General features: G+C 47.1%; 2 protein-coding genes across 4 annotated transcripts; one reads left to right on the forward strand and one right to left on the reverse strand.

The window, feature by feature from the left end:
* Nucleotides 1-4,052: 4,052 nt before the first annotated feature.
* On the reverse strand, nt 4,053-14,364 carry Pierce1 (piercer of microtubule wall 1). 2 transcript variants are annotated; one of them, XM_076928345.1, is made up of 4 exons: nt 14,086-14,364; nt 13,378-13,456; nt 8,950-9,076; nt 4,053-7,530 (listed from the first exon to the last, which is right to left on the reverse strand). In XM_076928345.1, the coding sequence occupies exons 1-4, from the start codon at nt 14,226-14,228 to the stop codon at nt 7,526-7,528; spliced, it is 354 nt and encodes a 117-aa protein (XP_076784460.1). In that variant the 5' UTR covers nt 14,229-14,364; the 3' UTR covers nt 4,053-7,525. The 2 variants fall into 2 exon arrangements, with proteins under 2 accessions (XP_076784460.1, XP_034352557.1); XM_034496666.2 differs by lacking the exons at nt 4,053-7,530; nt 8,950-9,076 and adding an exon at nt 10,834-11,264 and having other exon boundaries at nt 14,086-14,336.
* Nucleotides 14,365-14,399: 35 nt separating this feature from the next.
* Mrps2 (mitochondrial ribosomal protein S2) lies at nt 14,400-18,827 on the forward strand. 2 transcript variants are annotated; one of them, XM_034493803.2, is made up of 5 exons: nt 14,400-14,599; nt 15,381-15,853; nt 15,954-16,070; nt 16,522-16,651; nt 17,147-18,827. In XM_034493803.2, exons 2-5 carry the CDS (start codon nt 15,811-15,813, stop codon nt 17,727-17,729), a joined length of 873 nt encoding a protein of 290 aa, XP_034349694.1. In that variant the 5' UTR covers nt 14,400-14,599; nt 15,381-15,810; the 3' UTR covers nt 17,730-18,827. The 2 variants fall into 2 exon arrangements, with proteins under 2 accessions (XP_034349694.1, XP_076784459.1); XM_076928344.1 differs by having other exon boundaries at nt 14,466-14,599; nt 16,413-16,651.
* Nucleotides 18,828-24,367: the final 5,540 nt, after the last annotated feature.

Below are 24,367 nucleotides of genomic sequence, written 5' to 3' on the forward strand. Positions count from 1 at the left end.
TTAGTTTGTCCTTTGTTTGGGGGTCTATACACATAGCCTGGCTTGGGTGGGGCCATGACAATGCCAAAGGAAAGGAGCGTCCCCCTGAAAGAAAGTATCTCTCAGTCCTGTCTCTGCTCCCTTCTGGGAGTGGTGCCTTGAATATGCTTAGCCCAGGGAGTGGCACTATTAGGGGGTGTGGCATGTTGAAGGAGGTGTTCTAACATGGGGGAGGGCTTTGAGACCCTCCTTCTAGCTGTCTGAAGGTAGTCTTCTAGTGGCCTTCAGATGAAGATGTAGAACTCTCAGCTCCTGCACCATGCCTGCCTGGATGCTGCCATGGGTCCCACCATGATAATAGACTGAACCTGTAAGCCAGCCCCAATTAAATGTCCCTTATAAGAGTTGCCTTGGTCGTGGTGTCTCTTCACAGCAATAGAAATCTTTGGTTTTTGGTTTTTGGTTTTTGGTTTTTTTTCGAGACAGGGTTTCTCTGTGTAGTCCTGGCTGTCCTGGAACTCACTCTGTAGACCAGGCTGGCTACCAGGCTGGATTTCGAACTCAGAAATCCGCCTGCCTCTGCTCCCAAGTGCTGGGATTAAAGGCGTGCGCCACCACCGCCCGGCAATAGAAATCTTAACTAAGACCCTAGGGATAGCACTGGTCCAGTCTCCTGAAACCAGGGTATATAATGCTTCCTTCCAAGTCTGCTGTGCTGTGTGCAGCAGAAAAGCAGCTCCTGGTTCTGAGAAGGACATGACTCCTGGGCTGAGGGCTATGCCATCCATAAGCTATGGCCAGCAAGTCCCACATGCACACCCGTATCTTTGTTTCTTGTCCTGTCCCTGTGATAAAATGCTCTTGACAAAAGCAACTTCAGGGTTGATTTTGGTTCAGTTCAAAGATACAGTCCATCACAGTGGGAGAGTCCATGTGGCATGATTGTGAAGCAGCTGGTCATATCACCTCTATAATCAGAACATGGATAAATGCTTCTGTGGTAGCACTAGGTTTTGTGAGAGGCCTGATTTAGCTGGCCTGTTCTGCCTCGTTATGTGTTGCCTTTTCCTGTTCTGGTCCAGAATGAGGTCCTCGCAGATGCTCAGCAGACAGATATCAGGGCCTTGATATGGAATCCCCTAGGCTCCAGAACCCTGAGCCCCCAAACCTCTATTCTCTATAAATTATAAGCCTAAAATAATTTGTTATATCAACAGGAAATGGAAAAGTTTTTTTGATTTTGGTTTTGCTTTGTTTGTTTGTTTGTTTTGCTTTCCAGGCATTTCCTTTGTACTTTCATCAGATCTTCCAGAAAAAGCATTTTATTGGACATGGCCAATTAAAGCAATTCAGTGACCAGAATGAAACCCACACAGCCCACAAGCAAGCTTGGACCTTGTGCCAACCCACATTTTGTTTGCCAGCTGACAATCCGGGGCCACGCCCCATATTACCCCTGGGTTTTGGAAGTGGGGTCAATCCAGCACTCTGTTGCTAAGACAATCTGCCCCATCACACGGCAGGCCATCAGGGCTGGAGAGATGGCTCAGTGGTTAAGAGCATTGACTGCTCTTCCAGAGGTCCTGAGTTCAATTCCCAGCAACCACATAGTGGCTCATAATGGGATCTGATGCCCTTTTCTGGTGTGTCTGAAGATAGCAACAGTAAAAAAGAAAAAAAATAAATAAGCTGGGCAGTGGTGGCACCCGCCTTTAATCCCAGCACTTGGGAGGCAGAGGCAGGCGGATTTCTGAGTTCGAGGCCAGCTTGGTCTACAGAGTGAGTTCCAGGACAGCTGGGACTACGGGACTACACAGAGAAACGCTGTTTCAAAAAAACAAAACAAAACAAAACAAAAACCCAAAAAAACAAAAACACTGCAGGCAGGCCATCTCAGTCACTCTGGGCTAGTCTCAAACTCTGGTATTCTCCAACATGGCACTGACCACCTGCTTTGCAAGATGGCTGCTGCGAAGACACTTGGTTGCTGTGACCTTCTTTCCCCAGAAGACAGACCAGGCTGAGGATATAGCTCAGCTGAGCTTGATCCCAAACCAAGTATGGTAGTTAGTGGACGCCTGCCATCCCAGCATTCAGGAGGTTGGGAAAGGGGTCAGAATTTCAAGGTCATCCTCAGTGATGTAGAAAGGAGAGGCACTAAATAGAGAAGGTGCTGGTGGCGTTTAAAGAATATTTTTAATGATTGTTAACCTATTGTCTTAGGGTTTTACTGCTGTGAACAGACACCATGACCAAGGCAAGTCTTATAAAGGACAACATTTAATTAGGGCTGGTTTACAGGTTCAGAGGTTCAGTCCATTATCATCAAGACAGGAACATGGCAGCATCCAGGCAGGCATGGCACAGGAGGAGCTGAGAGTTCTACATCTTCATCTGAAGGCTGCTAGCAGAATACTGGCTTCCAAGCAGCTAGGATGAGGGTCTTAAAGCCCACACCCACAGTGACACACCACTCCAACAGGGTCATATTTTCTAATAGTGCCACTCCCTGGGCCAAACATATACAAACCATCACATTCCACTCCCTGGCCCCCATAGGCTTGTCCAAAAATATGAGTATGATGGCCATACCTAAACATAGCATAATACAAAATTTTGTCGAACTTCTAAAGTCCCCGTAGTCTATTGCAGTCTCAACAATGTTAAAAGTCCAAAGTTCACAGTGTCTTCTGAGATTCATTCATTCAATCACTTAACTGTGTAATTCCCAAGACAAAACAGGAAACCAGCTGGGCAAACTCCAAACTCTGCATCTCCATGGCTGATGTCCAAGTGGTCTTCAGATCTCCAACTCCTTTTTCATCTTTGTTGACTGAAACAAACTTCTTTCTCCTGGGCTGGTTCCACTCCCTGTTAGCAGCTTTCCTCAGCAGATAACCCATGGTTCTGGCATATCGAATATCTTTCGGTCTTCAAGGCAACTTCAATGATATAGCTTTTTGTTTCAATGTCTGGGATCCACACATGCTCCTCTGGGCTCCTCCAAAGGGCTGGTGTCACTTCTCCAGCTCTGCCCTCTGTAGCACTCTAAGCTCAGGTTGGTCCACTCCACTGCTGCTGCTGTTCTTGGTGATCATCCCATGGTACTGGCATCGCCAATACACTGGGGTCTTCTGCTGCAACTAGGCTCCAGCAATAGCCTCTCATAGGCTTCCTTCATGGTGCCAAGCCTCAACTCCTTTGCATGACCCCTTCAGTCCTGGGCCGTCAACTGCAACTGAGGCTGCATCTTTTCCAATGGCCTTCCATGGCCTCTCACAGTGCCAAGCTTCAGTTGTTCTTCATGACCCCTTCATGCCTTCAAAACCAGTACCACCTGGGTGACTCTTACACATTACCAAGTACTGCTGCAACACAAAGTACAACCTTGGCTATCTCTGGGACACAGCTTCTTATGCTCTCAGAAAACACTTCCCAGAAGATTTCACCTCAATGATGCTAGTTTCTTCCTAATCACCACTAATTTCTTAGCTTCAGCTAACCAGTATCAGTTGTCCCAGTAGTCCCTTCTATTCTGGACTCTAAACCCAGAGCCACATGGCCAAAGCTGCCGAGTTCTGCTGCTTGCTGGGGCTGGAGCATGACCCCTTGTTCTATTACATTATCGACAGCTTTCTGCTTTCCAACTCCTTCACTGTCCTGGAACTTGCTCCATAGACTGACTTTGAACCAGAGATCTGCATGCCTGTCTCCTAAAGACTAGGATTAAAGGTGTGGGCCATCAAACCTGGATTTAAATTTTTCTTCACCCAGAACTTGGTCTGTTCTAGGCTGTCCTTGAACTCAAAGAGATCTGCTTGCCTTTGTCTCCTGGGATTAAAGGCTTATACTACCATGCCTGGACCTAAACTTAGCTGGGTAGAATCTTGCCACAAGGTCACTACTCCCTTAATTCAATTTTAAAATTCTTGAACACAGGATTCAGCTCCATTTCACTTCCTGGTGCCCCTTTAATACTCAAACCATATATTTTATATTTTCACTTTCGTACCTTGCTATGCTTGGTGTCTTAGGGTTTTACTGCTGTAAACAGACACCATGACCAAGGCAAGTCTTTTAAATGACAGCATTTAATTGGGGCTGGCTTACAGGTTCAGAGGTTCAGTCCATTATCAAGGCAGGAACATGGCAGCAGGAGGAGCTGAAAGTTCATCTGAAGGCTGCTAGCAGAATACTGGCTTCCAGGCAGATAGAATGAGGGTCTTATGGCCCACACCCACAGTGACACACCTACTCCAACAGGACTCCATACTTCCTAATAGTGCCACTCCCCGGGCTGAGCATATACAAACCATCACAGTATTTTCAGCAAGACATAATGATTCCCATCTTTAATCCCAGCTCTTGAGAGACAGAGGCAGGTAGATCTCTGTGAATTCAGGACCAACCTGGTTTACATAGTGGGTTCTATGCCAGCCAGGGCTATGTAAGAGACCCTTGTCTCAAAAAGCCACAAACTGATTAATTCAGGGGCTGGAGAGATGGCTCTGCAGTTAAGAGCAGTATTGCTCCTGCTGATGAACCAGGTTCAGTTCCAAACACCCTTGTCAGGTGGCTCACAGCCTCCTGTAACCCCAGCTCAGGGACCCGTCTTCTGTGGGTCCTGTTCTGGAGGGCTTCCCAGGGAGATCTCTGGCCCCCGGCCGGGTGCAGGGGTCCAGGCCAAGGGGATAGAGTGGGAACAGGCAGGGGGAATCGCCTCCACTGCCTCTGCTGCTGCCTCTGGCAGTGTCTCCGCTGTTACTGCTCAGTTGCTCCCAGGTGCTGCACCTGTCTCTCTGAGCTGAGCTGGTCCAGGCTGGGCCGGTGAGAAGCCAGCTAGCTAGCAAGGATGGGGAGGGTCCTGAAGGCGCTTCAGGAAAGCAGATGTCATCCCAAGTGTTACAGCTCTTGCGACAAAAACTCTCAGACAACAGGATGATTCTCACACACCTTTACTTCTCCCAAATAGGGCCTTTATATATAGTTTTGGGTGAGTCAGGTTCTGGCAGCAGATAACACCTATTGGCTTGGTCTGAGAGCTTGGAGATACCTCATCTACATGTGGGAGAGCCCGAGGGACTGTTCCTTGTGACTGATGGCCATAGACCCCTCTGTGGGAGGGGCTGTGGAGAGCTGAAGCTAAATGAAAGGAACCAGGGCCCCAGGAGCAAGGCTGAACACCACCAGGTGCCCAGCTGCCTCTCATAGCCCACCACCCCACACTCTTCTAGGTCCTTTAGGCACCTGCACTCATGTGGTACAAACTCATGGAGGCATGCACATGTACACAAATGATAAATTAAAATTTTTTATTTATGTGTATACATATTTTGTCTGCGTGTAAGTGTGTGTACCACATGGTGCCCTCAGAGGCCCTACAGCTGGATTTAGACAATTGTGAGTCTGTGCCAGGAACTGAATTCATGTCCTCTGAAAGAGTAACCAGTTCCCTTAACTACTGAGCCATCTCTCCAGACACTAAATTTAAATAAGAAAAGATAAAAATATTTTTTTGGAGACAGAGTCTATGTAGCTGTGTCCATCCTAGAACTAGCTACATAGACCAGGCTGGCCTCAAAACTCTCAGAGATCTCCCTGCCTCTGACTCAGCCTCCCTCATGTTGGGAATAAAGGCATACATCACTTCCTCAAAACCCTAAATAAATCGTACAAAACAAGACCGACTTTTCAGTTGGCCACCCAGTCTTCTGGGTTTCTACCTCAGAAGACAGACTGAAGATTCTGGCTTCAGCCTCTGCTCATAGGATTTTAATTAAGGTGTGTGTCTGTGGAGACACAGACTTTTTAATTAAACCAATTGATTTTTTTTTTTTCTAGAAAGCATTTCCACTCCAAGTTAGGCATTAAGACCGCTGCCAAAAGTTTACTTTGTGCATTAATAATACCAAAGAGAAAAAAACAGGGTGTTTAATTTCTGTGAACAAAATATTAATGACTGTGTGTTAGGATTTCTTCTTTCTGAGCTCAACCCTTCCCAGATTTCCTGTAGTGAGAAGACCTCATTCGTGGGAAATTAAAAAAAAAAAAAAAAAAAAAAGAATCAGGAGTAGTGTTCCGTGCCCCTTTTCGAGTCCCCTTCGCCCGAGAAAGAGACACGTGAGGCAGTGTTCGGGTAGTTACTACAACGAGGCTTTACTCTTGTATCAGCAAAAGCGGAAAGACCCAAAGCCCGGGAAAGACACTGCTATATGTACCCTAGAGTGGCGCGTTCACTTCTGATTGGCTGTTCACTCATCACCCCCTATTACGCCCCAGGATGGGCAGTGACTTTGGCGCGCTTTTGCCTTTTGCACCTGCGCAGTTAGTTGTTTACTTGTGGGAGCACAGGATGCCCGCGCCATCTTGTAATGGCAAATGTTGTCACGCTCACCATGGCTCCTAACATCTCCCCCTATCAATTTTATTAAGATGGAACAGCCTTTTGCCTATCAAGCGCGGCACCAACTCAGTGAGGGAAAGCAGAGGCCTGATCCCCTGTGCAAAATGAGATATTGTAATGGGTTTCTCCTCTTGTCGTTGTGCAATGAGTAATACTTCCCATACCCATCTCGATGCCTTTTGACGGGGAAAGGGAGCCTCTGCCCTGGGGCGCCACCAGGGGAGGAGGTTTCTTGGAATCAAACCTTTGTGCAATCAGGCATACTTTCGGGAAATCTATCCACACTCGTGGAACATGGGCTTGGAGCAAATCAACTCTCTGAATGACCAACAGAATGTCTGATGCCAAGTGTGCATCCATTTTCTGTAGAGTGGTCAAAGCCTCAGAAGTCTTTTCTGAAATTTGATTAACAACAGTAGCTGCTGTAACTTGATTAGCCAAGGCTATGCCAAATCGAGAGGAGGGGATAAATTAAATCCTCTGGCAATTTGTTTCTTGGGTTTAATCTTAGACTGGCAAGGTGAAAACACCACTGGAAAGGACAAATCTGGGTAGCACCACGGTATCATCTGTTGCAAAGTGGCATTATTGGTATGCCAATTGGACCTCTAATTATAGTAACATTACTTCTAATCATGGTGGTGGTAATGTTTATAGGTGCTGATTAATTCAGACCGACATTTCCCGGTCCTTCCATCTGTTCTGAACTAATCTGATTCAAGACAGCCCCTAGCACTCCTGTCTTACTGTAAGTCACAGGATCCACCCAATTAGCAAGAGTAGTTTTCTTAAGAATCATACAAGGTGTATGCAGTTTACTTGTCTTATTACCCTTGCTTGCTGCCACAAAACAAAGTGTAAAGTTTAATGGAAAACTTGTAGCATTATATAACTCAGGCTGCTGGTGGGTGCGCCGAGAGCACGGGGCATCCATGTAACACTCAGTAGCTGTAAACAACGGCAGCACTGCAGAATTTGAATGTACTGGCATGGGAACAGGCCAAGATCTAACTATGGCCCATAGTGGTATACTTATCCCCAAATCGAACATCAGCATCAGGAGAATCAGAGCCGTTATCTTGCAATCTAGCTTCATTCTTCACGATCTACACCAGCTGCATGGGGACCCAAATTGGATTGTCTTCACCCTGTGGAAAAACACAGACAGCTCCCCTCCCCGGCCATGGCAGGGGTCTATCGCGTCCCTGACCTTGGAGAAGGACAGCAGCCATCTCTAAATTTGCTGCCGCAAGTCCTGCATTAGTAAGGGAACCTCCCAAGCCTCGACAGATTCCTAACCAGTCTTTCAGCCCCTTTGCTCTCCAAGGAGCAATGGCTGCACGGCATTCAGCTGTGGCATTTTCAAAGATCATCTGTTCAATTAATGTCATGGCTTGCTCTGGTTCCCCAAAGATTCTGCCAGCTGCCTCAGTCATGCGGGCCACAAAGTCAGAGAAGGACTCACTGGTCCCCTGAGTTATTTTGGACAAATAAAGATTATTGCCTTCCTTCCTAGGGAGAGACTTCCATGCCTTAACAGCAGCTGTCGCTATTTGTGCGTATACCTGCCAGGGATGAGTGGTCTGGTCGTTCGTGTGTACCCCAACTCCAGCCAGCATGTCAAAAGTCCATAATTGCTGTCCCTCAGTGTTTGCATTAATCCTGGCTTGTGCTTGCAGTGCCTCGTGCCACAAGGCCTTCCACTCTAGGTATTGGCCCATATTGTTAAGTACCGCCTTCACTGTGTCCTGCCAGTCTCCTGGCATCATAGCAGCTGCACTTAACCTCTCCACTTGGGATACAGTAAAATTAGCCCCAATTCCATATGCACGTACTGCCTCAGCTAATTCTTTGACCTGCCTATACTCTACTGGGGCATGGACACGTGCTCCTTCTGTCACTTCAAAGATCAGAAATGCCAGCTGTAGCTGTCTCCGATCTCCTGGGCTGAGAAATGAATTAGAGGCACTGCCTGGGGTATAGGCCGGAGGCAAGGGCGGGGCCGAGGGACTCAAGATCTTTCTTAGTCTTATCTCAGGACGGTTATTTTTTGCATAGGTGGCTGCCTCCTGTTCTAGGCTCTCTTCCTCTCCTTGCCTTAGGTCTTCCTCGGAGCTGCTAAGGTCTATGGCGGCAAGCTCCTTAATGGGATATAGGGTGGGTCCTTTTGACCTCCACTCTCTCTTCACCAGCCGGTGAAGGGTCCTTAACCTTAACAGGCCCTGCAGTGGCCCCTGTTCCTTTTGAGTACTCTTTTCTTTGACCAGGCTCCTTGGCCTGTCTCTGTTGCCCAGGCTTTTTTGCCTGCTTCTCCTTTCCAGGCTCCTTGGCCTTATCTTTTCCCCCAGGATCCTTGGCCTGATGCCGGCTAACATGCTCTGTTTCTGATAGCCTGGAGTGGACCTCTCTTGAAACCTCTTGACTTGCCCTAATAGCTGTGCTGCGAGCTGGATCCCCACAACACAAATAAGCTAAAAGCAAAAGCAACGCAAGCAAGAGGCCAACTAGTGCAGCAGCGGCAATGAGTGAAAATCTGCTCGCAACCAAGGCTTCCACCCCAAACATACCTCTCAGAGATGTACCTCGATCCTGTAGTCTTTTAACCCACCCCAAATCTCGGGGGGGGGGTCTCCACGGCACCTTGAAATTCCCGGGTTTCGGCACCAGATTGTTCCGTGCCCCTTTTCGAGTCCTCTTCGCCCGTGAAAGAGACACGAGAGGCAGTGTTCGGGTGGTTACTACAACGAGGCTTTACTCTTGTATCAGCAGAAGCAGAAGACACCAAGCCCGGAAAAGGCACTGCTTATATGTACCCTAGAGTGGCGCTTTCACTTCTGATTGGCTGTTCACTCATCACCCCCTATTACGCCCCGGGATGGGCAGTGACTTTGGCGCACTTTTGCCTTTTGCACCTGCGCAGTTAGTTGTTTACTTGTAGGAGCACAGGATGCCCGCGCCATCTTGTAATGGCGAATGCTGTCACGCTCACCGCGGCTCCTAACAGAGTAGAGAGATGGTTCAATGGGTAAAGCATTTGTCCCAGAAACCTGAGGACCTGAGTTTGGATAGCCAGCCTGGCAAAGGGGCATGCATCTCTAACCCTAGCATTGAGGGACAGACACCAGGGGATGCCGGGGATTCACTGGCCAGTCAGTCTAGCCAAAACTGGAACTTCAGGCTCCACGTTCAGTGAGGGACCCTGTCTCAGAACAAAAGACGACAACATGCGTTGCATCAGCTCAGCCTCTGGCATGCACACATGCACACAAGGCACAGTACAGCCTGTGTTCACCCAGGTGCAGGAGCACACATACACTGAAAAAATAATCAAGATCAGTACACTGGCTGGTTTTGTGTCGACTTGACACAAGCTGGAGTCATCAGAGAGGAAGGAGCTTCAGCTGAGGAAATGCCTCCATGAGATCCAGCTCTAAGGCATTTTATCAATTAAGTGATCAATTGGGGAGGGCCAGCCCCTTGTGGGTGGTGCCATCCCTGGGCTGATAGTCCTGGGTTCTATAAGAAAGCAAGCTGAGCAAGCCAGGGGAAACAAGCCAGTAAGCCACACTCATCCATGGTCTCTGCATCAGCTCCTGCCTCCAGGTTCCTGTTCTGCTTAAGTTCCTGTCCTGACTTCCTTCAGAATGTGGATGTGTAAATTGAATAAACCCTTTCCTCCCCAACTTTCTTTTTGGTCACATAGTTTTTTGGTCAAGTGGGTTTCCTTGCAGCAATTAAAAACCCTAAGACCAACAGCAAGATGGCAAACAGCAAGGTCGAACGAAGCACTTGCCAACAAGCCTGCCTGACAAAAGAGTTAAAAAGAAAAGAAAATCAGAGCTGGAGAGTTGGCCTAGTGGCTAAAAATACATAACTACTCGTATAAAGAATCCAAGTTCAGGTCCCAGTACTTATTTGGGACAGTTCATCCTCCTCTTCTGCACTCCTCAGGCACACGTGTGCACGCACACACACACACACACACACACACACAGAGAGAGAGAGAGAGAGAGAGAGAGAGAGAGAGAGAGAGAATCATTTTAAAATAAAATCTTAAAATAAAATGATTAGAGCGAGCATTTGTGTAAACCTGAGCATTTCCAACCTGGGAAGCCAAATGTGACCAGGCCTGGATGGAATTTGGATGGGAGACACGCAACCTCCACAGTCATCAACAATGACAGTCATAGTCAGTGCATGGCATATGTCCCTCCCCTGACTCTCACTGTTGCTGGATGGCGTTCACTTGACATTTGTACTACCAGGTGGGGCACCCCACCCTCTCTGGGATCTGTGAGACTTTAGCCTAGTACAGTCACACATGGCAACAGCTCCAAAATAAAGACACTTTGTGGCACTCCCTGGCACACCCCACATTTCAGACCAAGATTTGGGTTCCAAGATGTGCAGTTCCCTGCTGCTTCAGGACAAATATGAGGCATGAAAAACAGTGAGGCTGTGGCAACTTTTTAATAAAACACAGATGCTATCAGCATCTTTCCTGTGTGAAATGCAGAACACAAGACATCACGGCCCTATTTGCACATTTTTCTCCTCCTGAAAGGAAAAGTGTTTTCTGAGAAGGCTGTGAGACCAAGCCTTTAGAATAGAGGTCTTGTCAAGGATCAGGGGCATCCGTGCTCCCTAAAGCCACCCTGAGTCAGGAGAGCCCAAGGACAAACATCCAGCTCCCTTAGTCACAGATGGATGGCCTGTTGACATTGTAACTGGGGTGAAAGTTAAAGTGGTCATAGTGGGTGACGTGATTGTCGGGCCCGGTCACTATGCTCTTGTCCAGACCGACATTAATATTATGACTCCGGAACATTCCAAAAGCTGCATGATGTCTGGAAAACTTATTTGAAGATGGATAAAATACTTTCTGAAAGTCAAACAAACAAATAAGAGGATTAGTGGACTCAAGCAGTCCGACCGACCGGTATTTTGAACAAAGAGGAAGATTTAGTGAGGAAATATAGCCTTTGATGCTAGGAAGGCCAGAAACCAAGCAGAGCAAGATGGTCTCCTTTGCCCCAACCATCCCAGTTTGTGTTGTGTCTAATATGATTGACATTGCCTCCTTTCCACTCTACTTGAACAGCGAGAGAAGTTACAGGATCATCTGCATGCCACACCTCCACTCCTCGGGGTGTGACAACAATTGTTATTAAACTGGGGTTAGATCAGAGTTGTACTCCTACACAGATGCACATGCACACACATGCAAGCATGCTCTCATGCATGCCCACACACACCTGCTAGCCATGCCACACTAGGCAAGCCACTAGGCCTGTGTAAGCTTCAGTGAGTGTAGTCTCAATACTCTGGAGTAGTGTTTGCAATACTCTAACAAAATACTTATAACTAACATATGAAGAGAAAAAAGTTAGCTGGGTGTGGTGGTGCATGCCTTTAACTCCGGCACTTGGGAGGCAGAGCCAGGAGAATCTCTGTGAGTTCAAGGCTAGCCTGGTCTACAAAGAGAGTTCAAGGACAGCCAGGGCTGTTTCACAGAGAACTCCTGTTTTAGAAAAAGGAAGGAAGGAAGGAAGGAAGGAAGGAAGGAAGGAAGGAAGGAAGGAAGGAAGGAAGGAAGGAAGGAAGGAAGAAGGAAGGAAGAGAGAGAGAGAAAGAGAGAAAGAAAGAGAGGAAGAAAAAAAGAAAGTGTCCAAATACCATTCTAATACACACAGCTCCCCCCATTGGTTGCATGGTGTATTACAGGTAGACATCATCTAGCTGAGCCAATACTACTAGGCTGCGCACTGAGCAGGCCTGCCTGCTCTTGACCCTGCGGTGGGTGCATTCTGACAAGTCTAAAATAATAAATATCCACCTTGCAGTATCATAGAGAAGAATAGTAAGAGCTGCTCACAGAGTGCAGTGGACTGAGTCAGAAAGCTGAAAAGCCAACACCAGAGAACAGGATAAAGGAGCAGGGAATACCTACCCCCTCCTTGCCTCTGATACCTACCCGCTGTTTGTGGCCTATGGCCTGCTAACTTGGGTGTAAATTACCACTGTTGAAAAGAGCAGCCTCTTCTCCATGGCCTTTTATAAAGGCAGAAGCCAGAACAGGGGGTGTGGCTCAGCGGGGAAAACACCAAGTCTAACATTCACAAAGCACTTCATGAAACAGGATGTGGTAGAGCACTCCTTTAACCCAGCACTTGGGAGGTAGAGGCAAGAGGTTCATGTCTTCAAAGCTTTGGAATGATCCAGAACTAGCTCTGACTAACTTGAGACCATGTCTCAGAGAAAAAAGCCAAAGGCACTTATGCCTGGAAAAAGGAGAACCAGCTCTTATAAGTGGTCCTCTGAGGGGCTGGAGAGATGGCTCAGTGGTTAGGAGCACTGACTGCTCTTCCAGAGGTCCTGAGTTCAATTCCCAGTAACCACATGGTGGCTCACAACCATCTGTAATGGGGTCTGATGTCCTCTTCTGGTGTGCCTGAAAACAGCGACAGTGTACTCACATATATAAAATAATAAATAAATCTTTAAAAAAAAAGTGGTCCTCTGACCTCCATACATGTGTGCCATGGCATATCCCAGCACTGAGACAAGGTCAATGCATTTAAGAATGCATGGGCAGCCTGCTTCCCACAGAAACACCTTGCCTCTGATTTTGGAATGCTGATTCCAGAAGATCTTTTTGTGGACAGGCTCTTCAGAGGAGTTCTGTCACTCATATGAACACTTGGCTTCACTAATTTGCCTTTGGGTTCCCATGCAAAGGTGTGCATGCCCATGTGAAGAGGCATATGCCTGTCTGACAGGGAGGAGAGTATGGAGGCAAGTTTACTTGGACTTTTCTTCCTACAATATATTTTGCTTCGAAATTGTGTTCTATCATCTCTCTGCTCTCTGCCTTGTTCTGACGCAACTTGAGGTGCCACACATTTACAATGTGGGAACCTGATTTCCAGCTCTGGCTCCCCACAAATCCACTCTTCCAGATGGCACCTCCCCTGCCACGTGTGGCTGGCACTTACCGGCATCTCGTGAACCGTGGGGGCTCTGCTGCCATAGGTTTGGTTACTGGTCCTGTACATGGAAACAGCTTCATTGGTCCTGTGGAAGACAAGTAGCCTGTTTGTCACACATCGTCAAAATAAGTCAGCCTGAAAGAATTTGATTGATGGAACATTTTTGGCAATGTCCCTGATGACAATACCACGTCAACAGGGCTCCCACTGAGAGCACTCTCTCCCAGCAGGCCCATGTCTCTGGCCTCCTCTGGTACCCATGGCCCCTGATCCTTCCAAGGGAACCCCTACAGAACACCCCAGCCAGCAGGGGCTTGGTGGAACCTTGGCGCAGACTGCCTCTGCCAGGTATGTTAGCTACCTCAGGGACAACACCTCAGCTTCCAGACCCTATCACCCCGCAGTCCCTCTGCTTTTGAGCCCCAACCTTACAGAGGCCAAGCTTTTGTCAGTTAGAGAGGAAGAAGGAAATCTAGTTTGTGAGGCTGTGGTCTGTGACACAGAGGCTATCAGCAGCTCTTCTTCACACCGGAGGCCTCAGCAAGCTGTCTTCTTACTGGTTCAGACAGACCTTATAGTAACAGTGACACAAGGCCCAGGGTTCCTGTCTGGCTCCTTTTGTCCTCAGCAGCCAGGCACTTGGGAATTCTCATACACATGGCCAAAGCGAGGGCCACCCTGCTGCATGAAGGAGGTAACTTCTGTCTTCCTTACCTGTAGCCATGAAACCACGCTGGGTTGTTGAACCTGATTGGGAGCTTCTCGCTAATGCGGTAGTAGTCGCTCGTCTTCTCTGGGGCGGGCTTAGCCTTGGGCTCCCCCGGCTCGGCGCACTCTTGCGGTTTCTCTTCAGACATTAGACCTCGCGCAGGAAACTAGCCCAGGACAGTCAAGTCTGTGGCTGCTGCGGCAGGGCGTCCTGTTGCTAGGCAATGAAGTCACCTGACTAGGAGGCGGGTTTGTAGGCTGCTTTGGCTAAGAACTGTAGGCAAGTCTAGAATCTTCCAGAGGGCGAATTACAAAAAAGACCGTGAATTCTAAACAACGAATTCCAAGCTCCCACACGCTCCTCCTCTGGGAGTTCCACTGGACTTTTTCTGGGACTGTGGGAACATCTTTGTTTCGTCCCAAAATGTACTAGGAAGCAGATCCCGGACAAATGAAACCTTAGAACCTGGGACTTCACCAGCCAATAGGCAGGAATTAGGTGCCTCCAGTCTCTGCCTGAGTAAGTATTGACTAGTCTGTCGTTTACTGTACTGGCCATAGCTTCTCCTTGGCCTCTATCACCCCATAACCCCCACAACTCAGTCTAAATCTAGATGTGAGATGTTGCTAAATTTAGGGAATCCTAGGCCAAATACTGGTGAAATATAAAACATGAGCTTGTGAGCCATGCACATAGTTCATATAGAAGAGTAGCTCACACGCAAGAGTGACTGCATTAATGAAGTGTTAGTGCAATACCAGGAGGCTGATCTCTGAGTGTGAGACCAGCCTGATTTACAAAGAGAGTTCTAGGCCAGTCAGGGGTATATAGTGAAACCTTATCTTAACAACAACAATAATAAAAATAAATAATAATTTAAAAACAAACAATAAAAACTATTTGGGGCACAGTGTGGTGGTGTGCACCAATAATTCCAACACCCAGGAGATAGAGGCAGAACTCTCTGAATGTTTGGCCAGCCAGAGAGACTGGTCATCGTTGTCACTGTTTAATGTAATTTGGGGATGAAGAGATGACTCAGCATTTAAGTGCATTTGTTGCTCTTGCAGAGAAACTGGGTTCAACTCCAAGAGCCTACCAGGTGACCCATAAACATCTTTAACTCTAGTTCCTGGAGGTCAGCCACCTTCTTCTGATCTCCACGAGGACTAGGCACTCACAAGGTGCATATACATAGACGAAGGCAAAAAAAATAAGTAAATCTAAAACAAATGTTAAAAAAGAAAAAAAAAATGTAATTAAAAACCAAACAATAAACAGGTCATGCCTTTAATCTTAGCTCTCCAGAGGCAGAGGCAGGCTGCTCTCTGAGTTCAAGCCAACCTGGTCAACAGAGCGAATTCCAAGACAGTCAAGGCTACACAGAGAAACCGTCTCAGGAAACAAACAAACAAACAAACAACAACCGCTCCCCCTCTAAAAACCATTTTGAACAAGAGGGTCGCCTCCTTCAGAAGACGCTGTATGAGAGGAACGAGCTGTGTTGAGAGTCCGCTCGTCCCAGCTCAGCCCCACCTGCCAGCCGAGCACCAACCGCTGGCCTCAGTGCCAACTCTCCGGTTTACAAAGACTCGGGCTCAGCGGGCAGTGCATAGCGGGGATCCGGTCCTCCGGGCCAGCAGGCGGCGCTGCGGCTCCTGGCGCTCGGCGGAGGAGGCGCTCTGCCGGGCAGGAAGAGTCTCTGCGGCATCTCTGTACACGCGCCTGCCATGGCGCCCGCTCCGGCCGTGCTGACCCGGCTGTTGTGTGCAGGTGAGCGCGGGGGATTCCGGAGACGGGCGTGATCTGGGGATCCGAGAGGGGAGGACAGGGACGTGAGCTGGACGTGGTCCCACTGGCTTTCTCCCCACAGGTGTGCGGCGCTGGCCAGGTTTCCTGCAGAAGGCGGCCCGGGGCCCAGCGGGGCAGAATGGTAGGAAGGTCACGGGAGTCCTGGTCCCTGCGGTCAGCGAGCCCCAGGACGGCGACGGTAAAGGCCAGCGGGTGGAGCTGGGCCGGGGCGCGAAATCGTGGCGGGGGTTGTGATTTCAGGATCCCCAAACGAACCCAGTAGTAATCTAAGTGGTGGGAGGGAAGAGTAGAACCCCTGTGGCCTAGTAGACCTGAGACCAGTGAAGACTAGTTTTGAATCTGTCCATCTTGCCGGTCTTCTGGCGGGGCATTTAAGGCACCCGAAGTCAACGAGGCCTCTGTCTCCTCTTACATCTGTGGAGAAAAGGGAAGAGGACTGACCAGGCTTTCCCCACACAGAGTCACCTCAGACCTTGACACTAGCCCCTCGGTGTCATAAAAATGCCCCTGTGTCTTCCAGGTCTTTCCTGGTGTTTCTTCTCAGCTTTGTGTTTCCCACTCCCAGGAGACTGGTGAGTCTTTGGTTGGTGGTGATGGGCCACAGTGTCTGCCCTTCCTCCCTTTTTCAGATTTCCAGAGCAGGATCCTAGATGTGCCATTACAGCATTCCGATTTCTTCAATGTCAAGGAGCTGTTTTCTGTGAAGAGTCTCTTTGAGGCCCGAGTACACCTGGGACATAAAGCCGGTTGCCGTCATAGGTAGTTGACACAGGCAGTGTGGGCAGAGTGGTGGGATTGGGTCAAGGTTGGAAGTGGGGTTTGGTAGGGGTGTCTGCAACAACACCAAGTGCAGTGCTAGTATTGATGCTGTTCACAGACATGGTGAAAATTGAGTCTTTGCAGGCTGAGGACCCCTGTAGAGAGGTCCTGCTGTAATGAACAGAAATGGCCATGGAGACCTACATTAGACAGAGTGTCTTGGTTGGGTTCATGTTTATGTGCAGTTAGTTCTCAGATCTCCACAGGGAGAAGGCGGGACAGGTTGAGCCACAAACCTGATGGTAGCTGCTCAACTCCACAACTATCCCCAGCCCACCACTCCCTAGACAGGAGCAGTGGGAGTTGACAAATGTAAATAGTACCGTTCAGCCTGCAGTGTCCTCATATAAGAACCTACGCTGCTGATAGGTGTCTGTGTTTGGGGAAGGGTAGATCCACGAACACTGTTCCACTTACCTTGGGGGTTTTGGGCAGGTTTATGGAGCCATACATCTTTGGGAACCGCCTGGGCCAAGATATCATCGATCTGGATCAGACAGCCTTGAATCTCCAACTGGCCTTGAACTTCACTGCCCATGTGGCCTACCGAAAGGGCATCATTCTGTTTGTGAGCAGGAATCGCCAGTTCTCTCATTTAATTGAGACTACAGCCCAAGCCTGTGGGGAATACGCCCACACCCGATACTTCAAGGGTGGCTTGCTGACTAATGCACAACTCCTCTTTGGACCTACAGTCCGCCTGCCGGACCTCATCATCTTCCTGCACACACTCAACAATGTCTTTGAACCCCATGTGGCTGTGAGGGATGCAGCCAAGATGAACATCCCCACAGTGGGCATAGTGGACACCAACTGCAACCCATGCCTCATCACTTACCCTGTCCCAGGCAATGACGACTCACCCCAAGCTGTCCAGCTCTTCTGCAAGCTCTTCCGGACAACCATCAACAGGGCCAAGGAAAAGAGGAGGCAGATGGAGGCCCTACATCGGCTGCAGAGTCCCAAGGGGTCTGAGGGCAGTGGGACATCTGCACCTAATGAGAGCTATTCCCCATGACAGGAAGCCCTTTTCCCACACTGATGTATGTCCCCATTCCCCATCCTCAGCACCACAGTTCTATTTTCCCTAGATACGGCCACCCCAAGTCCAGCCATCTTGAGCTAACCTTTGTCTTGTCTCTTTTCTGGGAACAAACTCAGGTACAGTACATATTCACATGGCCTCTGGCATCCATTAAGACTTGAACATAACTAGTCAAGTTTCTCTGAAGAAAATTCCAAGCAAAACAATCCTGATGTCTCTCAGGACCCCCAGTAGTTGCCTCTAGACCTGTAACCAGACTTAAGGCCAAGCAGGTTCCCAGAGGGGAGATAGAAAGTACAGTCCATGTGCTGTGGTACGCTACTAAAGAACTTGAGTTTGCCGAGTCATTCAAGCAGAAGCCGGGAATATATGTGGGGATGGATTTTAAAGGTGTGGGTTAATGGTGGAAGGAACGTCAAACTGAATCAGGCTGAGTTTATGGGCCCTCTGAGTGGAAATCTATGTTTAATATGGAAGCTCACACAATGATAAAAGGTGCCAAAAGTTTGTGTGTTTGGCTGAAGTATGTTTTAAAAGACAGCCTACTGCTGGGAGCACAAAAGTTTTTGGGCCCACAGATCTCCAAGGAAGCCAGGAATGTTAATCACATAGGGTTGTCTCCCCATAGAAGGAAATCAATACCTGTTTCCTACCCAGAGGACTGGGAGTGTTAGTTGTTAATGACCTGGTGATCTTTGCTATTTGTAGAGCCATCTCACCCAAATTCCCCTAAATGCTTATCTTGGACTCTCCCTTCCTAGACCTTTATTTTTAGCTTGGTTTCTCCACCAATAGAATCCATCCTTAGAGGAGATGTCACAAGTACTTTATGGCCGGCTGACCTCTACACTGTCTTGGTCAGAGACCATACCAGATCCTAGGCCCTTAAGCTATAGGACCCATCTTTGTGCTCATGAGTACTTTGAGCTGAGTTTCAATGTAATTATGCCTCTTCTGCCTGGAATTGTTTTACACCAGGAAGCTCTTTTCCAGTATTGTACTGTTTTAATGTTTACAATAAACCACTTGGTGTCAGACTCTCTAGAACTGAACCAGCACCAACTAAGTCAACCAAGTTTTCTTTCTTGCGTTTCACAGATCATTTTCCTGCAAGCATCAGAGCTTGCAGGGACCCCCCAGAGCATACTGAAAAGGAGTTGGAGATGCCTGATATCTCTTGGCTCAGTGGTGGTGAAGGGCTTTTAAGGCTCAGGGAAATTGCAAAGCTAGAGCGGGTGCCCTGTGTAAAACCTAATCTTCCACAATGAGAAGGCCCAGAGGACAAGCCTTTCACTAATCCTGTAAGAGAGGTACCAACACACTTGAAGAGTTTTGTTGTTGCCCTTTTCCTTATACCAGACCTTGGGGTTGGGGATGCTTCCTCTGTTTTATGAATTAAATGCAGTGGGTTTAATTGAGCTCCCAAAGAAGCAGGAGCCAGGTGGCAGCACTGAGTCACCAAAGGCCCGGTGACGATCGTTAACACCATGAGCAGAGTAGACAAAGCCATGTCCACATGGTCTGACCTGTCATGGTAGCACAGGCAAAGTGAATTTTATGGTGGCATGATTTGTATGGACCTTTGGTACTAGCTAATCAATCATGGGGTTTCCAAGCATTAAATAGAAAAGAACCATAGTGAATTTTTGTTTGATCTGCATAATGGGAAAACTCAAATGAAAGCAAGGATACGTTGGATCAGAGCAAAAGAGATTCTCAACCCATGAACCAATTTCCAGTTTGGAGAGCCACAGTGAAGTGATGGCCAGGTTCTCTTAAGGGAGGACCTTGAGAAAGTAAAAGTTACTGTTAGCCTTCTCCAGAGAGTATTATATCCTTAACAAGAGCAGCTAGGAAAAAAGAAACAATCGGACACTCCAGGTCGACTGGATACCAATTCTAAGAGACCCTAAGAAACACCGTGGTCCTCCAGTTAAAGTAGGGGCTTATGGAGGTCAACTGATTAATGGAGTTTTGGCTAACATCCAACTCACAGTAGGTCCAGTGGGTCCCTGAATCCATCTTGTTATTAACCCCAGTCCCAGAAGGTATATTTGGAATAGAAGTTAAAGTTGGCAGAATTCTCACATTGGTTCCCTGACCTGTAGAGTGAAGGCTCTTATGGTTGGAAAGACTAAATGGAAGCCTTTAAAGTTGCCACTAGCAAGGAAAATAGAGAATCAAACCAGTATTGCATCCTTGGAAGAATGACAGAAATTAGTGCCATCATCAAAGACTTAAAAGATCCAAGAATGATAGTTCCCACCACATCTACCTTAACTCTCCTATCTGTCCAGTGCAGAAGACAGATCATGAAGAATGGCAGCTGACTATGGAACACAGTCAGGTAGTAACTCTGATTGGAGCTGTTGTACCAAATGTATTATCCTTACTTGACCAGATTAACACCTCTCCTGGTGTATGGTATGCAGCTATTGATCTGTCAAATGCCTCTTTCTCTGTATCTGCTCATAAGGACCACCAGAAACAATTTACTCTCAGTTGGCAAGACCAGCGTTGTACAGTTTTACCTTGAGGTTATATTAACTCTCCAGTCTTGTGTTATATAATTTAGCTAGAAGGGATCTTGATCATTTGTCTCTTCCACAAAATATCACATTGGTGCACTAGATTGATGACATGCTGACTGGACCAAGCAAGCTGGAGGCAGCAACCACTTTGGACTCATTGGTAACATATGAGCATTGGTGGGAAATAAACCAAAATTCTGCCTCAATGTTTAAAGTGGAGAGCAATGGGGGAAGACACCTGATGTCAACCTTGGGCTTCCACATGCATGTGAGTGTGTGCACACACACAACACATATACACATGAAAACACATACTATACGCACACCCATATAAACATACACAGAGATATAAAAGGTACATATGCATGTGTCTATTTCTGTGTGCCTAGGGGAAAAGGCAGAGAAGGAACAGTGAACACTGAGCCACATATTCATGGCCCCCTTCTCTCTGTATCTTTTCTCTTTGCTTTGTTCTTTCTTGCCCTCGTGCTAGGAAATGCCCTTAAACATTTCCATGTCTGTCCAAGTACCAATTTAGGTCATACATGTGCTCCAACAAAAAGTAAGGCCAAGCTGGGCATGGTGGCTCATGCCTTTAATTTCAACACTTGGAAAGCAGAGGCAGGTAGATCGTTGTGGGTTCAGGCCAGCCTGGTCTACCAGTGATTTCCAGGACAGTGAGGGCTGGCAGCCGGGCAGTGGTGGCACACGCCTTTAATCCCAGCACTTGGGAGGCAGAGGCAGGCGGATTTCTGAGTTTGAGGCCAGCCTGGTCTACAGAGTGAGTTCCAGGACAGCCAGGGCTATACAGAGAAACCCTGTCTCAAACAAACAAACAACAACAAAAACAAACAAACAAACAAACAAACAAACAAACCAAAAAACTCCACAAAAATATTAAAAGAATATGCTCTAGCAGAGGTGTGGTTTGGCCAGCTGCACATAGTTTCTGCAATTTTGTGACATTTGGAATTCTGGGAACTTTTCAGAGGTTATATAAATGCTAGAGCCCCAAGAGGTGGTAGATAGTTGTTCGTTCAAGGGGGCAGGTTGTATTTTGTTAGTAATCGTGCTTAAAAAGAAAGAAATTAGATTCAAGGATCTCTCTCTTCCCCCATTCTCTCTTAATTAGTGATAGGGGGTTAAGCCAGGGGAAAGAGGTGGGAAAAAGAATGCACAAAATAGCAAAGACCAGCTATAAATCCCCCTAAAAAGAAGTAAGACCAAATGCACCTGCACTTTCTCCCACCCACTTCCCGAGTACATTTGCAGTTTCTTTCATCCCAGATACTGGTATATTTTTAAGTCATGGGATTTTTATCTTTCCTCCCCCTTGTTTGGGATCAGCCCTTTTCAGACTTTTAAGTATTAACTAACAAGTCTAAGGTAAAAAGTTTTCCCAATACAAATGTTATAGTTCTGAATGTACAGATAACCTGGCGGTCAGGAGCCTAGGAGGAACCACAAAGTCACATAGCACAATAAATTAGCCAGCCAGACACCTCTACCTTATCAAGCTTTCTGTCCAGCTGGAGATATAAGGTCTTCCACACCTCTTAACCTGGGATTAGCTGTTACTCCAACTCACAAGGCCATCAGCCTAGATAGAAAACACTTCATCTGAGTCAAGACAACAAGATGTACGTATTGCAGCTCTGAAGGGAAAGGCTCCCTCTACAAAAGTGTTACAGCTCCGTTCCCACTGTGGGGGAAAGGTTTCCTAATGTAAGCGTAACTGCTCTCTCTTCTGGCAGGGGAGGCTTCCCCACTGAAAGTGCTGCAGCTCTGTTAGTAGAGGTATCCTGGCAATCAGGAGGGAATACCACAAAGCCACACCACACAACAAACTTCACACAAGAGATTTATTGGAGGCAGGGGAAACCCAGAAGGGTAGCTAACTCTGTTAGGTGGAGAAGCAGCAGGGAATTGAGCAGAGACTTTCTTGGAGACAGGAGTTTTCCAGGGTGGCCAAGAATAGAAGGGATGTGTCTGTCCCTGCTTTCTCCCAGGAGTTTGATGGCCAAGAGCCTGAGGGGAGAAAAGGAGCAGAGGCGGAGAGCTGAGAGGACAGAATGACTGCTGAAGAACGTTGCAATGAGACAAGTCTACTTTATTGTTTCAGGATTAGGGTATATAAGGGCTTTTTAGGAGTACAGGTGAGAAGGTCATGACATCAAACAAGCAGGAAGAGCCGATTGGTTATAATACAGCACTTAATTATCATGTGGGCAGGAAGCCAGAGTGAGTCCTGTGTGCTGTGTTCTGCAGCCTTGCAGAGAGCTCTGCACAAGGTCACTTTTCAGACAAGGCCAGCCACCTGTGTTCAGGGACACTCTCCAAAGACAGGCAGAGACAGAGGAGCCCTGCTGAGAATGGAAGTCCCCCATTTCCCGCCAAGTTCAGAAAGCCATCCAGTCATGGGGGATCGCTACCTTAATAGAAAGGTTCCCCAACAGAAGGATAATATGGCTTGATTTGGGGGCAAGCTCAAGGATTGGTGGAATTCTGTAGCAAGCTCAGAGACTGGTGGGATTCTGTTTCTTGGCTCTGGTCTTGGGCTTGATCTTCACTATAAGGGTATAATCAGGACTTGAAGACTTCTGGTTTTGTAGCTAGGGACTGGTAATCCTGTAATAGCAACTGGTTAAAAGTCTGGTTAGATATCTTTTGGATCTGTTCTTGAAGAAATCTAGATAAAAAGTTAAAATATTAAGCTTTAGATATTAATAAAGAAGTTTAAAACAACTTTAATATTATCCACCCTCGAGAGACATTTCAATCCAATTGAATCCAGCGACCAGAAAAGCCAGAGATGAATTCTAAGCCCTGGTCATCAAAGCAGTCAAACCAAGCACCATTGTAGTAACAATCTGGAATTTTGTTTTCTTTAAAGCGAGCAAACAAACAAACACAGAGAAATATAAGAATATATTTTTGTTTTATCCCTAGGTGTGGGGCTATGGAGCTGTTCACAGCCACTGGCTATGATTTGCCTCGTGCTCTAGCAGAGGCATGGTTTGCCATCTGCAGATGGTTTCTGTGATGGTGTACGTTTAGAATTCTGGAAACTTTTCAGAAGGTACATAAATGCTAAGAGCCCCATAGGAGCAGTGGTTGTTGGTTATTCAGGGGTGTGTGTTGTGGTTTGTTAGTAGTCATGTTCAAAACAGAAACAAAAGAAAAAAATAAATTCAGGGATCTCCAATTCTCTCCCCTACCTCTATCCTTCTTTCTCTCTTATCTAGTGAGAGGGGGTGAAAACAGGGGGTTAGAGGGTGGGACAAAGAAGAACCCACAAAGTAGCAAAGCCAAGCTACAAGTGGTGCCCAATATGGATGGAGCTCAAAACTTGAGGATAAAAATGGAAAATCTGATTTCAAATGCTGTAGAGGAAGCAGCAGAAGATGAAGGTATGGATTTTTTTTCACGATACCAGCAAAATATATATGTATATGCATATATATATATATATGTGTGTGTGTGTGTGTATGTGTATATATGTATGTGTATATATATACATATTTATACATATATACACACATATATACACATATATACACACATATACACACACACACGCACACACATATATATTATATATAATTTGATTATATATATAATCTGTTACTGTTGGGATATCCCCTGCTTTGTACCCAGAGAGGATTTTCTCGATTTGTTGTTGTTGTTTGTTTCTTCTTCATATATTATGTTCCAAAAATGTCTGAAAGACTGGTTGAGCAGTCGGAAATTTTTCAGGTGGAAATGAAGGGACCTGAAAAACAAATAGTGGCTGAATTGGGAAAACAATGGGGGTTGTTCATTCTACTCTCTCTTTTCTGGAAAGGTTGCAGATATGGCAAGGCAACTGGAGAGGATGCAGGTGGAGATAGAAGCTCTTGGGAGTCACGGAGCACCAGAAAAGAGAAAACAAAGAGAACACTCCTGGTGAGTGTCCTGCAGGAAGAAAGAGGGAAAGAACCTGTGCCAGAGGGTGGTTGGGTCAGAGAAAAGTTGAAAGAGTGGGAGGACAATCTGAAGAAACAGATTGTACTGTTAATCTTGAACCAGCTGTGCTGCTAG

Source organism: Arvicanthis niloticus, chromosome 2, assembly GCF_011762505.2.
Source record: "Arvicanthis niloticus isolate mArvNil1 chromosome 2, mArvNil1.pat.X, whole genome shotgun sequence".
Taxonomy (NCBI): domain Eukaryota; kingdom Metazoa; phylum Chordata; class Mammalia; order Rodentia; family Muridae; genus Arvicanthis; species Arvicanthis niloticus.

What these genes read in the sequence shown, in the direction of transcription:
- Pierce1 (XM_034496666.2), bottom strand. Translation starts at nt 14,228, where the DNA reads ATGTCTGAAGAGAAACCGCAAGAGTGCGCCGAGCCGGGGGAGCCCAAG. An exon ending in GCGTGGTTTCATGGCTACAG is followed by an intron (nt 13,457 to 14,085) that starts GTAAGGAAGACA and finishes TGTCTTCCACAG; the next exon opens with GACCAATGAAGCTGTTTCCA. An exon ending in CCACGGTTCACGAGATGCCG is followed by an intron (nt 11,265 to 13,377) that starts GTAAGTGCCAGC and finishes TTTGACTTTCAG; the next exon opens with AAAGTATTTTATCCATCTTC.
- Mrps2 (XM_076928344.1), top strand. Translation starts at nt 16,011, where the DNA reads ATGGTAGGAAGGTCACGGGAGTCCTGGTCCCTGCGGTCAGCGAGCCCC. An exon ending in CGAGCCCCAGGACGGCGACG is followed by an intron (nt 16,071 to 16,412) that starts GTAAAGGCCAGC and finishes TGTGTCTTCCAG; the next exon opens with GTCTTTCCTGGTGTTTCTTC. An exon ending in AAAGCCGGTTGCCGTCATAG is followed by an intron (nt 16,652 to 17,146) that starts GTAGTTGACACA and finishes GGTTTTGGGCAG; the next exon opens with GTTTATGGAGCCATACATCT.